This window comes from Octopus bimaculoides, chromosome 4, assembly GCF_001194135.2.
Source record: "Octopus bimaculoides isolate UCB-OBI-ISO-001 chromosome 4, ASM119413v2, whole genome shotgun sequence".
In the NCBI taxonomy this organism is placed as follows: Eukaryota; Metazoa; Mollusca; class Cephalopoda; order Octopoda; family Octopodidae; genus Octopus; species Octopus bimaculoides.
In genome coordinates this window covers 16,089,768-16,104,732 of record NC_068984.1, presented here as the reverse complement: position 1 = coordinate 16,104,732, position 14,965 = coordinate 16,089,768, and the positions used below count along the sequence as shown (strand labels likewise).

Below are 14,965 nucleotides of genomic sequence, written 5' to 3'. Positions count from 1 at the left end.
AAAAATATAACAAGCGCTCTTGCTAGTGGGTTAATTATCACTGCTACTTTAGTTTCAAGTAAGCAATAGTTTTATATCAGACCCTCCTCTCTTCTCTCTTCATCTGGTAGACTCAGCAAATGTGAAGAAAATGAATGGCCGTAAATCAAATGCAAGATGAAATGCATATCAAGATTATAAATCTATATATGTCTGGCAAACCTTTTCAGATGCAGAACGCTGCCCCCCACGCCAACCACCACCTGTCTCCTCTTTCCACCCCTTCCTCACCCTTAGAGCTGGCACACTCAACGTGATCACATTGAAAGATAGGTCTGGTGTGATTGTTGAGATGCTGGAGCAATGGCATGTGAATGTGTGTTGCATTCCAGAAGTAAGGTGGAGGGGTGCTTCTAGCAAATTCTTCACAGGTTATAAAATCTTCTTGGTAGGCAATAGTGAAGGGATTGGTAGGGTGGTCATACTTATTGCTGAGAAATAAGTTGAAAAGGCAATCGAAGTAATCAGAGTGTCTGATTGGATACTTAAACTTAGACTAGTGTTGCAAAGTGGAGTAGCAACTATTATTCCTGCCTATGCTCCTCAACCAGGACTGCCAGACAAACAGAAAGATTGGTACTTTTTGCAGACTGGGCAGCATCTGGGTAGCTTCCGGGGAGGGGGGAGCATGAAGACTATGGAGCTGGTTACTGCAATGAGGAGGGAACTAGGCTGCTGGAATTCAGTGATGCAAGTGACCTTAGGATCTGCAATACTAACTTTAAGAAACTAAGCAGTCACCTGTTCACATATCAATCTGGTGGACATACAAACCAGATTAACTACATTCTCACCAGAAAGGAGGAAAGATGGTTGCTTGTAAATGCAAAGTCCTTCCCAGGTGAAGAGTTCACCCCTCAACATAGATTAGTCTTTAGTGACTTCAGACTTTGGGCTAGAGAAGGATGCCAAGAAGCAAACCAGTCTGAAAAAGAAAGATCTGGAAGTTTAAGTGTCCCCTGAATAATCAGAGATTGAAAGACATTCTAATTGAAGCATTTGGTGCGAAGGGGGAGGAGATAGTGACATATAACATCAAGGACACCTGGAAGTTCCTATGAGACAACATAATCTGTGGCTGGTGCCCATCCTGACCTTAGGCGACATGGTGGTTGAAGAGTATAGTAGAGAGGACCATTAGAGTAAAGAAACAGGCCTGGAAGGACTGGAAGAGTGGTGGTTGTAGTGAGTTATATTAGATAACTGGAAGGAAAACTAGGAAGCAGGTACATTCAGCTAGAGGAGAAGTAGAAAGGAAAAAGTTTACCAATGTTCTGTAGTATGAGGACCAGAGGCTTGACGTGTCCCAGATTGCAAGACAGTGTGTCAGAGAGAATCATGGTGTGATAAGAGAGAAGTGCATTCGCATGGATGATGGTTCACATACAGTTAGTAATTCTGCAAAGAAAGCGGCTTAGAAGTGCCGCTATGAAAGACTGCTAAAGGTAGAGAATGCATGTGATCAGGAGTGTCTGTCTAATGTGGACCTAACAGAGGGACCAGCTATCTGAATAGACAATAGCTTGGTAGATAAAGCAATTAAGGATATGAAGACAGGGAAAGCCCCCAACCCATCAGGAATCACTGCTGAGATGCTTAAAATAACTGGTAGAGTGAGATGTAGCCTAGCCACCCATATAGTTAATCAGGTTGTCCATGGGGAAGCTATATCCAATGAATGGTGTATCAGCATTATAGTCAACTGCTACAAAGGTAAAGGTGATGCCTTAGACAGAAATAATTACAGAGGTATCAGGTTGCTGGACCAGGTGATGAAAGTTGCAGAGGGAGTCATAGCTCAACTAATTAGGAAGAGAGTTAGTCTAGATCAGATGCAGTTTGGTTTTGTGCTGGAGAGAAGCACTACTAATGCCACATTCATAGTAAGGCAGCTGCAGGAGTATTTAACCAAAAATAAACTTCTGTACTTGGTTTTTGTCAACATGGAGAAAGCCTCTTACAGGGTCCCCCGCTCCCTTATCTGGTGGTCAATGTGGAAGCAATGAATGGTTTGTGAGAGCTGTACAAGTCATGTACAGGGATGCTGTCAGTAATATGAAAGTTGTCAATAAGTATAGTAATGAATTTAGTATACAGGTAGCAGTTCACCCAGGATCGGTTTTCAGCCCCACACTTGTTTGTCAGAGTCATCCAGGCCCTAACAGAGAGATTCAAGACTTGCTGCCCTCTATGTTGATGACCATGCCGTTCCTTCTGCTAATCATTCAACTATAAGTGAAGACCAACGTCTTGTCTGCCAAATAAGCCAAAGAAAGTGAAGTAGAATATGTCATATGTGTGGTTTGAACTTGTGACCATATAATCCAATGTTGAATTTGACTGTACTTTTATCTGATTTTGTCTTTTTTCCAGGTATATAACTGCCCTTATTGTACATCCAAAAATGGACCGTTAATTTCTCTGGAACTTGGTAGCAATGATAACTGCTTAGCTATTCGATGGGCTCCAATCAAAGACCCTGAAATTGCATACTATCAAGTTTATCAGAATAATGTGAAATGTATATCAAAGGTAAAATTTATTGACATATTCTGTTATTTTTTATTCTTTTACTTGTTTCAGTCATTTGACTGTGGCCATGCTGGAGCACCACCTTTAGTCAAACAAACCAATCCCAGGACTTAATCTTTGTAAGCTTAGTACTTATTCTATCGGTTTCTTTTCTGCTAAGTTACGGGGATGTAAATACACCAACATCAGTTGTCAAGCGATGATGGTGGGGACAAACACAAACACACAAATGCATACATATGTATATATATATATATATATATATAAATATATATACATATATTCGACAGGCTTCTTTCAATTTCCGTCTACCAAATCCACTGACAAGGCTTTTATCAGCCCGAGGCTATAGTAGAAGACACTTGCCCAAGGTGCTACACAGTGGGACTGAACCCAGAGCAATGTGGTTGGGAAGCAAACTTCTTACCACACAGCTACTCCTGCACCTATGATTAATATTATTATAAATATTATTAACATACAGGTGCAGGTACGATGGTGAGATGGGGGAATCATTAGCATTTCCTCTATCTTTACATTCTGAGTTCAAATTCCACTGAGGTTGACTTTGCCTTTTATCATTTTAGGGCCAATGAAATAAGAACCAGTTGAGCAATGTGGTTGGTGTCATCAGCTCAACCCCTTCCCTGATCTTGCTGGTCCTGAAGGAAAATTTGAAATTATTATCATCATCATTATTATTATTATTATTATTATTATTATTATTATTATTATTATTATTATTATTATTATTATTATTATTAAGGTGGTGAACTAACAAAACCATTAGCACACTGGGTAAAATACTTAGTGTTATTTCATCCATCTTTTTGTTCTGAATTCAAATCCCACTGAGGTCGACTTTGCCTTTCAGCCTTTCAAGGGTCAATAAAATAAATACCAGTAATAATAATAACAATAATAATACTTGACTGTAAGCCCGGTGGAGTGAATAATTTGTTAAGTAATGGCTGCAACGTTGGGTCAGCCAGACCTAGAATATATAAATAGCTATATTACAGACATTTCTTAAAACTCAATGAACTTGATCCGCTGTCTAATTATATAGAACAGCATTTATAGTTAAATGCAGGCTAACATCTTGGGTATAGTGACCAAAAACTGATCAATTGTAATTATATACATACTGAAAAGCAAGTCATTAGCAATAATGATAATTCTTGTTCAGTGATGCAAGGCAGAGACCTCTGAAATTTAAATTGATTAAAATTTTAAATTGAGATATGCTATGTAATAAATTTGATCATTACTGCGACAAATCTAGACATGGTTATACTTTATTAGACCTCCTCAACAAAGCATAGTTTAATCTATGACCATCAGGTTTTAGAATGACTGTGGATGTGTAGTTTAGAGGCTTGCTTCTCAACAATGTAGTCATGGATTCAGCACCTTGGGCAAGTGTTTTCTGCTGTAGCCCTGAGCTGACCAAAGACTTGTGAGTGGATTTGCTAGGCAGAAACTGAAAGACGGCAGTGAGCTGGCAGAAACGGTAGCACGCCGGGTGAAATGCTTAGCGGTATTTCGTCTGCCGTTACATTCTGAGTTCAAATTCTGCCGAGGTCAACTTTGCCTTTCATCTTTCAGGGGTCGATAAATTAAGTACCAGTTATGCACTGGGGTCGACTTAATCCCTTTATCTGTCCTTGTTTGTCCCCTCTATGTTTAGCCTCTTGTGGGCAATAAAGAAATAAGAAACTGAAAGAAGATTTTCGTGTGTGTGTGTGTATGTGTGTGTGTGCGTGTGTGTATGTGTGTATGTGTGCGTATTTCAAGTCAAACCAAGTAAAGATATTTTGAACGCATTTAATATGTGCATTTCAGATAATTTCACAATGAGTAAAATGGGAGTTTCATTTCTAACATAAAAATTTTCCTCAGTTAAACTATAACAAGGAAGATGTGTAAGAGATGTTCATTTTTAATCTGTTGCACAATTGTCTGCAACTGTATTTAATGCTTTCAAAATATCTTTGCTTAGTTTGCCTTCATTTTTATGAATCTGTGTCCTGAACAAGCTAACCATTCCTAAATCCATTCAAACAAATACTGTAGCTATATATATATATATAGAGAGAGAGAGAGAGAGAGCTATATACACACAGAGAAAAAGAAAGAGAGAGAGATGTAAAATGTTGCATGGAAAGATGAACAAATATATTGAAAACAGCAAAAAACACACAAAGGATGTGGAAACAGTCACCCCTCATCAGCTGTCAACCAAAAGTCATCACAATTTCAACACTTTTATGTGTGTGTGTGTGTGTGTGTGTGTGTTTGTGTGTATGTGTGTGTGTGTGTGCATGTGTGTGTGTGTTTGTGTGTATGGTGTATGTGTGTGTGTGTGTGTGTGTGTGTGTGTGTGTGTGTGTGTGCGTTTGTGTGTCTAAGATGAAAATTATGATGATACATTTTTTTGTTTTTGTGAAAAATTATAATTTTATTTGGCAATTTGTAATCCTGACATAGAAAATTTTTCTCCCGGTGTGCCTTCGGCATAAAGAACACATAGTTAAGTGCAAAATAAAATACTTAATGTGCTGAGCCCCAAAAAATTTAATCAGTTGAAAACACAGCTATAACAAGAAAAAAAACTCCCATTGTCCTGATAAACACCCTCGTTTTTATAAAAAGTGTCTCATTGCTATGTATTTCATTAATGTCTTACATTTGTAGATCCCACATTTGAGTAATACCAAACCAATGAGTGTGGTTCTGAAGCAAAGTGAACCGAATGTCCTCGCAAGTATTTACGTTGAAGCAATTCCGAGAAGTAAGTATAATATAATACAATAAGAGGGGAAAATAATCGTTATTTTTTTCTGACCCCTGTAAATCATGATGCCAATCATATTTTCTTGCAGGACTCTTCAGCAATTCAGCCAGAACATGCTCGAGCATGCACTCAGTGTGTTTAAGTAGTAGATGTTGTTGTTGCTGCTCATGATAATGAGGGTGGTGGTGGTGGTAGTGGTGGTGGTGGTGGGGTGGTGGTGTTCGTCGTCGTCGTCATGATGGTGTTGATGATGATAATGATGAAGCTGGTGATGATGATGATGATGATAGTGGTTTTTCAGTGGTGGTTTTGGTGGTGGTGGTCGTCGTCGTCATTGTCGTTGTTGTCGTCGTCATGGTGTTGGTGATGATGATGATGTGATGATTTTAAAGATAATGATGATGATGATGATGAGAGTAGTTTTGGTGGTGATTTTGGTGGTGGTGGTGGTGGTGGTGGTGATGAAAATTATAATGATTATGATCATGATCATGATGGCATTGGTTATGATGATAACGATGATGATGGTGATGATGATGATGATGATGATGATGATGATGATGATGATGATGATGGTGGTGGTGGTGGTGGTAGTGGTGATGATAGTGATAGTGGTTTTGGTAGTGGTTTTGGTGGTAGTGGTTGTTTTGGTGATGATGATGATGATGATGACTATGACGACAACAATGATGATGACGATGATGTCGATGATGACAATAATGATGATGATCATCATCAATGAAGCAAAACAAAATGATTGGAAAAAGGAGAAATTTTATTGATTACTAATTAATTAAATTACGCTAATATCATGGTCAATACATGGTAATAAGCTGCTGCTGCTGCCACTACTACTTCTATTTATTTGTGATAAGAAACATAAGATTAAGTGCAACAATAAATGTATTCAAACAAGTATGTATGTATCTACGTGTGTGTGTGTGTGTGTGTTATTTAGTAACAGGGATTAATAAGTCGAGGCAGACATCTTGTAAGCACTCACTGATAAAGCAAACTTGACTAACTACATCAAACAATCAAATACCAAAAGATCCAAATCAAATTAACATCCTTAGTAATGCCTCTGATCATCATCATCGTTTAACGTCTGCCTTCCAAGCTAGTGTTGGTTGGATGGTTTGACCGGAGCTGGCCAGGCAGAAGCCTGCACCAGACTTCTATGACTGTTTTGGCAGGATTTATACAGCTGGATGCCCTTCCTAACACCAACCACTCAGCAGAGTGGACTTAGTGCTTTTTATGTGGCACAAGCACAAGTAAGGTCAGTTTTGCCAAGGTTTTTACAGCTGGATGCCTTTCCAAATGCCAACCATTTTACAGTGTGGACTGGGTGCTTTTAAGTGGCACCTGTATTGACAGGGTCACCAAGTACTTGCAAGACAAAAAAAAACTTTCAAGAAGAGAGGGGGCATTGGAGGAGGTGATCTTGTATCGGATGATGAAAGGTTATAGTGAGACAGAGAGACAAGCAGGTGTCTTGCTGTAGAGGAAGTACAAGGTTACCCGGCCAGAGATAGAGATCAGGAATGAAAACAGAAACAGGTGTGCTATCATTAAAGAAATACATGGTTACCCAACCTGAAGGAAGAGCAGGAGAAGGAGAGAGAGAGAGTGGGAGACGGCAGGATAGAGATGGTGGCAAAATGTCAGCATACTCACAAGGGACAGGAATCAGAATATAAATGAGATGGTTGAGTAAAGGAAGAGAGAGATATAGATGGTGGCAAGTGTCAGACATACCTCGAGGTTCGAAACACCATAATATAAGTGGCAGGACATTGTGAAGGAAGCATGATTAAAGGGTGTGGAGGGAGGGATGAGTGGTGAAAACCTGGATATATATATAGAGTCAGGTGAGTGAAAAGTTTTCTAGTTACCTGTGGGTAGAACACAGAGGCTGGGGGCTAGCAAAGAGTAATGATACAGTGGCACAAAGCCAAGAAGTCAGGATTGGGGAGTGGGAGGTAAGCATAATGCATGAAGTAGAAATGTGAGGAAGAGAAGAGATGCAGAGATATAGTTGGGCTTGTTGTTGTAGAGTGTGTGAGAAGCTTTCTTGTTAAGTGGGCAGGTTTTCTCAAGAACTTCATATTGCCAGACATCTTGGTCCATTGTCATTTCCTCTGTGAGGCCCAACATCCTGAGATCAGTCCTTACTATTTCATTCCATGTCTTCCTGGTTCTCCCTCTTCCACGGGTACCATCCACCTTCAGTGAGCGGCACTTCTTTACGCAGCTGTCCTCATTCATACGCATCACATGTCCAAACCAACATAGTCTTCTCTCTTGCATGCTGCATTTGATTCCTCTTATAACCAACTTTCTTCTCAATATATTTGCACTTTGTCATACATGCGCACTGATGTTGCACATTCAACAAAGCATACTACCTTCATTTCTCTCCAGTCTACACATGTCTTCTACATTCAGAGCCCATGTCTCACTACTATGGAGTATAACCGTTCGCACACAAGCATCATACAGTCTACCTTTCACTCTGAGAGAGAGTTCTTTTGCTGCCAACAGAGGTAATAGCTTTCTGAACCACATGGTTCTGGGTTCAGATCCACTGCATGGCATCTTGGAAAAGTGTCTTTTACTATAGCCTCGGGCTGACCATTGTGAGTGGATTTGGGAAACAGAAAGTGAAAGAAGCCAGTCGTAGGTGCATGTGCATGCATGCGTGTCTTGTGTGTGTGTGTGTAAGACAGTGCCCCAGCATGGCTACAGTCATAAGACTGAAACAAGTCAAAAAAACAACACAATATATCTCTTGAAGAATGAAAAGATAAAAAAGCAGTAAGTTGGTACATTCTGAAATATATTTATCTTGTGGCTTGCCATTGTCAGCTACATCCTGAATGTCTTTTGTTTTTGTCATACGGAATGAATCAATGGTGTCTCTTGTAGAAAAGGAGTAAATTTATATGTTATGACTTGTATTTCGTTCGATCTATACAACTGATTCTCATTGAACATGTCAATGTTGCCATTTCATTTCCAGTAAAGCAGTGCGACGAAACAGGTAAGTGATTGTCACCATAGAGTAAAAACCACTAAAAAGTACATAGCTTAGATATTTTCTCTCGCTTTGTTTTATCTGTATTTTTATGAGTTAAAAGCATTTTTGGTTTCTACTAATAACTTATTTTTCTACTAACTGCAAGGTCTACAAAGAATTAAACAAGATGGATAAGATCAATCTTGTCTACTAATGCAATATCTGATGTTCTGGTATGATATATATTATCCCTTGCTTGCCAAAGATTAGATCTAATTAATATTAACCTTTATAGATCTTTTCTTCTTCTCACTGCATGCTCAATTCTAATTATAACTAATTGATATTTCAGAGTTATCACCCTTAGCTGCTTTGACTAGATTTAAGCATTAAGCTAATGCTTTTTTTTTTTTCAGAGAGAGAGAGAGAAGTAATTAATTTTAAAAGTTTGCTCATTACAGTAAATATGTTCATACTGGTTTAATTAATTTAATTATCAAATTTAAATAATTTGGTATGCTATAAAGTATCCAGTATGTATGACTGTGGTATAAGTAAAGTATGACTGCATGGTTTTAGAGTTGCTACATTGTTTATAATAAGACTTATAATAATAGATGCAAGGCTTGGTTGTGTGGTAAGAAGCTTGCTTAACAACCACATGGTTCTGGGTTCAGTCCCACTGAGTGACACTTTGGGCAAGTGTCTTCTGCTATAGGCTTGGGCCGAACAAAGCCTTGTGAGTGGATTGGGTAGACAGAAACTGAAAGAAGCCTGTTGTATATGTATGTGTGTATGTATTTGTGTGTCTGTGTTTGTCCCCCCACCATTGCATGACAGCAGATGTTGGTGTGTTTACATCCCCGTAGCTTAGCAGTTCGGCAAAAAGAGACCGATAGAATAAGTACTAGGCTTCCAAAGAATAAGTCCTGGGGTTGACTGGTTCGACTAAAGGTAGTGCTCCAGCATGGCTGCAGTCAAATGACTGAAACAAGTAAAAGAATAAAAGAATAAAAGAAAGACTCAGGTGTGGTTGTGTGGGTAAGAAGTCTTTTTTCTAACCACATGGCTTCAGGTTCAGTCCCATCATGTGGAACCTTGGGTAAGTGACCCGTACTATAGAAAAAAGTGAAAGGGGTACAGTGGAGTTGCTGTGAGGAGTGGAATACCCAACGTTTTGGATGTAATCCTTCGTTAGAGGGTAGAGAAAAAGGGAAGTTGAAAACAGACAGAGTTTGCATCCTCTCAGTTTGAAAAACTGGCTGCAACTGATAACGGACTCTGAATAACACAGGCTGCTAATGTGAAACAGTAGTTATAGGAGAGGGCATGGAGAAAGGAGGAGGAAAAGGGTGATGGAGAGAGTAGTAGAGGTAAGTAAATACGGGAATGTTGCAAAGAGAGGGTGGGAGGAGGATTAAAAAGGGTAAAAAAGAATTAATAGGAGGTGAAAGGATGAAAAGAAAAACGTTCATTCATACCTGTCAGGGACATAGTGTCAAGACCAAAGATGAGACATTGCTCCTTTCGTTTCCTAGAGAAGGGGGATCCATGGTGCAAGGCCATGCTACACACTGATAAATCTGCAATAGAATGATTTGCAGTGTTGGAGTGGGTGGCAACAGGTTGGCCTGGCATACGTAGCATTATGCATCTGATGTATTTGTGAAAGCAATCCCTAAGGTTGTACTATAGCCTTGCGCCAGCAAAAGCCTTGTCAGTGAATTTGATAGATGTAAACTGAAAGAAGCCTTTCATATATATGTAAGTATGCGTATATGCATATGTTCAATGTGTGTGTGTGTGTGGATGTGTGATGTGTCCACCCTTGTCCTCACATCATGTGATAGTTAAAACTAGCATCATCATCATCATCATCATCATCATCATCATGCAAGCAATGTTGTTCATTTCCAGTATTCCATAAAAGAAACATCATATATAAATATATGTATATCATAACTGAACCAAAATTGATGACTGGCACCTGTACCAGTGGAGCGCTAAAAGCACCGTCCGAGCGGGATCACTGCCAGAACAGTTGTCTGGCTTCCATGCCGGTGGCACATAAAAAGCACCATTTGAGTGTGATTGTTACCAGCATCGCCTTACTGGCACTTGTGCCAGTAGCATGTGAACAAAACATTCAAGCGAGGTCGTTGCCAGCGCTGCTGGACTGACTCCTGTGCAGGTGGCACGTAAAAACACCATTTGAGCGTGGCCATTGCCAGTACCGCCAGACTGACCCTCATGCCGGTGGCACGTAAAAGCACCCGCTATATTCCCTGAGTGGTTGGCGTTAGGAAGGGCATCCAGCTGTAGAAACACTGCCAGATCAGATTGGAGCCTGGTGCAGCCATCTGGTTCGCCAGTCCTCAGTCAAATCGTCCAAACCATGCTAGCATGGAAAGTGGACATTAAACGATGATGATGATGATGATGATGATGATGATGATGATGATGAAACATGTTGAGCCATGAGGAAATATCACTTTGCTTGGAAACAGGTAAGAGTTGGTGACAGGGAAGGCATCTGGCCATAGGAAATCTGCCTCAGCGAATACTGTCTGACCTATGCAAGCATGAAATAGCAAACATTAAATGATGATGATGATGATTCTGAAATAGAAATACATTTTTCTTCCTTAAAATGATTTGCTTGAACCAATCAGCTAACTTTTAGCAGCCTACTATAGTCATACTGAAATACAAACCCATGATTTATACTCATGTGCATTGGCAATATATTCACTATAATGGACAGAAAGGAAAGACGACAAACTAATACAAAGGATGTAAAAAAATAACTTTATTCTCTCTTTAAACATCCAATAGAGCTTTGGTTAAAAATTCAGTTGTCTGTCTTTTACGTATGTATAAGAAATGATATATTAAGTTACATCAGTTTACAATAAATACATCAATAAAGGTCTTTACTTGCAAGGAGATAATACTCTCTTTTATTTGTTTCAGTCATTTGACTGTGGCCATGCTGGAGCACTGCCTTTATTCGAGCTAATCGACCCCAGGACTTATTCTTTGTAAGCCTAGTACTTGTTCTATCAGTCTCTTTTGCCGAACCGCTAAGTTACGGTGACGTAAACACACCACCATCGGCTGTCAAGCGATGTTGGGGGACAAACACAAACACACAAACACATACACACACACACACACACACATATATATATATATATACATATATACGATGGGCTTCTTTCAGTTTCCGTCTACCAAATCCACTCACAAGGCTTTGGTCGGCCCAAGGCTATCATAGAAGACACTTGCCCAAGGTGCCACGCAGTGGGACTGAACCCGGAACCATGTGGTCTGTAAGCAAGCTACTTACTACACAGCCACTCCTACGCCTATACTGGGGAACATTTATGAAAAAATTTTTTGTTGTCTTACATTTTACAATGAATCTTACCTGATTTGATGCTGCTGAGTTCAGAAATGCTCTCGCAAATTTTCTATCTTGTTGAGTTCTTTTGTTAAACAGGAATTCGTTAAGCAGGAATTACCATTAAATGCATTACTGATATAAGAAACTAACACAAACCGAATACCACTTTTTATTGCTTAGTAAATACATTACACAAAATGTTTAATTACACATCTTAGGACAGATATTTCTGTCAAGCTCGGATTTCAGCTATTCAAGGATTGGCTCCCGTGCCAGTGGCATGTAAAAAGCACCCACTACACTCTCGGAGTGGTTGGCATTAGGAAGGGCATTCAGCTGTAGAAACCTTGCCAGATTAGATTGGAGCCTGGTGCAGCTTCTTGACTTGCCAGTCCTCAGTCAAACCGTCCAACCCATGCCAGTGTGGAAAGTGGACATTAAACGATGATAATGATGATGATGAAGGAATGAAATTTCTCCTTAATGTTTTGTGTGAATAAGTTGCATTGTGTCAAATTCTTTGCAGACACTGGCAGCAGTCAGCCTTCATGTCTGTGTTCCTCCAGCCTGGTTACCTAGTCTTCATGGTCTGGATATCTTGGAGGAATCTTTCTCCTTTTGCTCATCACTTATTGCCTTATGATTTTTAAAGAAGTTGTCCAGATGACTGTGCAGGAAATGCACTTTTACACTCATACTGCAGTCCTGTGCTCAAAATCTGGTTAACAGGGTCTGCACAAGTTCTTCATCATTTGACAATTTCCCGTTTCCCAGGAAATCAGACTTGGTCTTTTGGATAGTATTCACATCAGATGGCAGTGGAGGTGCAATGGCCCAGTGGTTAGGGCAGTGGACTCGTGGTCATAGGATCGCGGTTTCGATTCCCAGACCAGGCGTTGTGAGTGATTATTAAGCGAAAACACCTAAAGCTCCGTGAGGCTCCGGCAGGGGATGGTGGTGAACCCTGCTGTACTCTTTCACCACAACTTTCTCTCACTCTTACTTCCTGTTTCTGTTGTGCCTGTAATTCAAAGGGTCAGCCTTGTCACACTGTGTCACGCTGAATATCCCCAAGAACTACGCTAAGGGTACACGTGTCTGTGAAGTGCTCAGCCACTTGCACGTTAATTTCATGAGCAGGCTGTTTCGTTGATCAGATGGCAGCCGTGAGGTCTTTAACGTCATTGCAATAAACAAAATCATCATGCATACTGAAGAATAGAAGCAAATCTTTCTTTCAATGCCTATAAAAGTGAACTTGGTTCCCAACGCAATGTATGCATGATGTTCATGGAGGTTGCCTCTACATGGCCTCTAGGTTTGCTAGAAATAGCAGCCAGCTCTCCTTGAAATCACAAGTAGTCCTAGATATCATCATCATCATCATACTCTTAAAAAAAGATGGAGGGGGGGGGTCACTGTCGGAATGTCTTTGTTCCTATTGAAGGTTTGTTTGACTGATGTTGACTTGAGGTGAAACAACAGCATTGAGAATATCCTGTGTAAAAACTTTTATTTTCAAGAACATTCAGATTCTCTTTCAGAAAGGAACTATCACTGAAGGGAATCACAACACAGCAACACTGTCGTCATAGTCATCATCCTCGTCATCATCATCCCCACCACCACCACCACCTCCACCACCATCATCATCATCATCATCATCATCACCACTAACATCATCATCATCATCATCACCATCATCAACATTATCTTCATCACCACCACCACCATTATCACCACCACCACCACAACCATCATCATCATCACCATCATCATCAACATTATCTTCATCATCATCACCATTATTATCACCACCACCACCACCACCACCACCACCACCATCATCATCATCATCATCATCATCATCATTATCATTACAGTCCATTGTTGTCATCATCAACCACATTACTGTTGTCATCATCGTCATTGTCATCATCATCATCATCAACAACTCTATCATCATGGTCATTATGATCATCATGATCATGATCATCACTGTCGTCATTGTCATCGTCATCATCATCATCATCATGAACAACATCATCATCAACATCCTCATCACTGTCATCATCATCATCATCATCATCTTCATTGTCGTCTTCATCTGCATCATCATTTTCACTCCTTAGCATCATTGCCACGACCATCTACAGCAGCAGCAACATCACCATCATTGTCATCATCATCATCACTGACATCATCATCTATATCCTACTACTCCTCCTCAACCTCCTCCTCCTTACCATCATCACCATCATCCTCACCACCACCATCATCATCATCATCATCATCATCATCATCATCATCATCATCATCATCATCACCATCATCATCTTCCTGTTTATCATCATGATGTTCACCATCAATATTACCATCATATTTTATTTAAATATATTTTTGTTCTGCTCTAGATGATTCTGTGAAACCAATAACATCAAATGTCCTTGATATAAAGATGACCGATGTAATTAAATATTTAGAAAGGCTTTCACCCATTGAAAGAATAAATACCTCAGAACCGTTCCTGGAATATATTACTGTAAAAGAAAATTCTGTCATGACCAATTCTTCACAATCTTCAGGTGAGTTTTTGACATTATTACCTCCACCTTAGCAAAAGATATCTCTAGAATCACTGGATGGATTTGGATGAAACTTTCAGGGATGTTTGACCTTGTGAAAGGAAACTGGTATGAACTGATTAGATTTTGGGATCGACCAGGTGCCGGACAAGGATTCTGGATTATTTTTCCAGTGTTTTTACTTAATCTTTGAGAGCAGTTGGGTTCATTTTTAGTATTCTCATTTGTGTGAGCAGTAGAGTTTATTTCAGATATTCTCATTTTAAAAATTATCTCTGGCTAATCATTGAGAGGACGTTTGATGTTGCCTTGGCAGAGGTTTGCGCTCTCTGAGTGCTCTCGTTGTTATTTATTGCAATGTAATTCGGCCATTTTATTTCTGTTAGACAAACTGCGTCTTAGCATAAATTCTAATTTGGAAGAATATCTCCAGCATCACTAACAATCATCATCTTCTTCATTAACTGCATCATCATGTGTTTGCACCTGTTCGTTTTTTTTATGCTCCCTATGTTGACATGAATTAGATGAGTCTGTTTTCTGTGTGTGTGTGTGTGTGTGTGTGTGCATGTGTGTGTGGTTGT

At 39.7% G+C, this 14,965-nt stretch overlaps 1 protein-coding gene across 1 annotated transcript in view; it reads left to right on the top strand.

The window, feature by feature from the left end:
- The window catches only part of LOC106882604 (uncharacterized), a 137,282-nt gene that overhangs the window by 53,303 nt on the left and 69,014 nt on the right, over positions 1-14,965 (top strand). The window contains exons 24-27 of the mRNA XM_052966906.1: positions 2,413-2,571; positions 5,269-5,365; positions 8,394-8,414; positions 14,211-14,381. Coding sequence (XP_052822866.1) covers positions 2,413-2,571; positions 5,269-5,365; positions 8,394-8,414; positions 14,211-14,381 — 448 coding nt within the window. The remainder of the gene's footprint in view (positions 1-2,412; positions 2,572-5,268; positions 5,366-8,393; positions 8,415-14,210; positions 14,382-14,965) is intronic.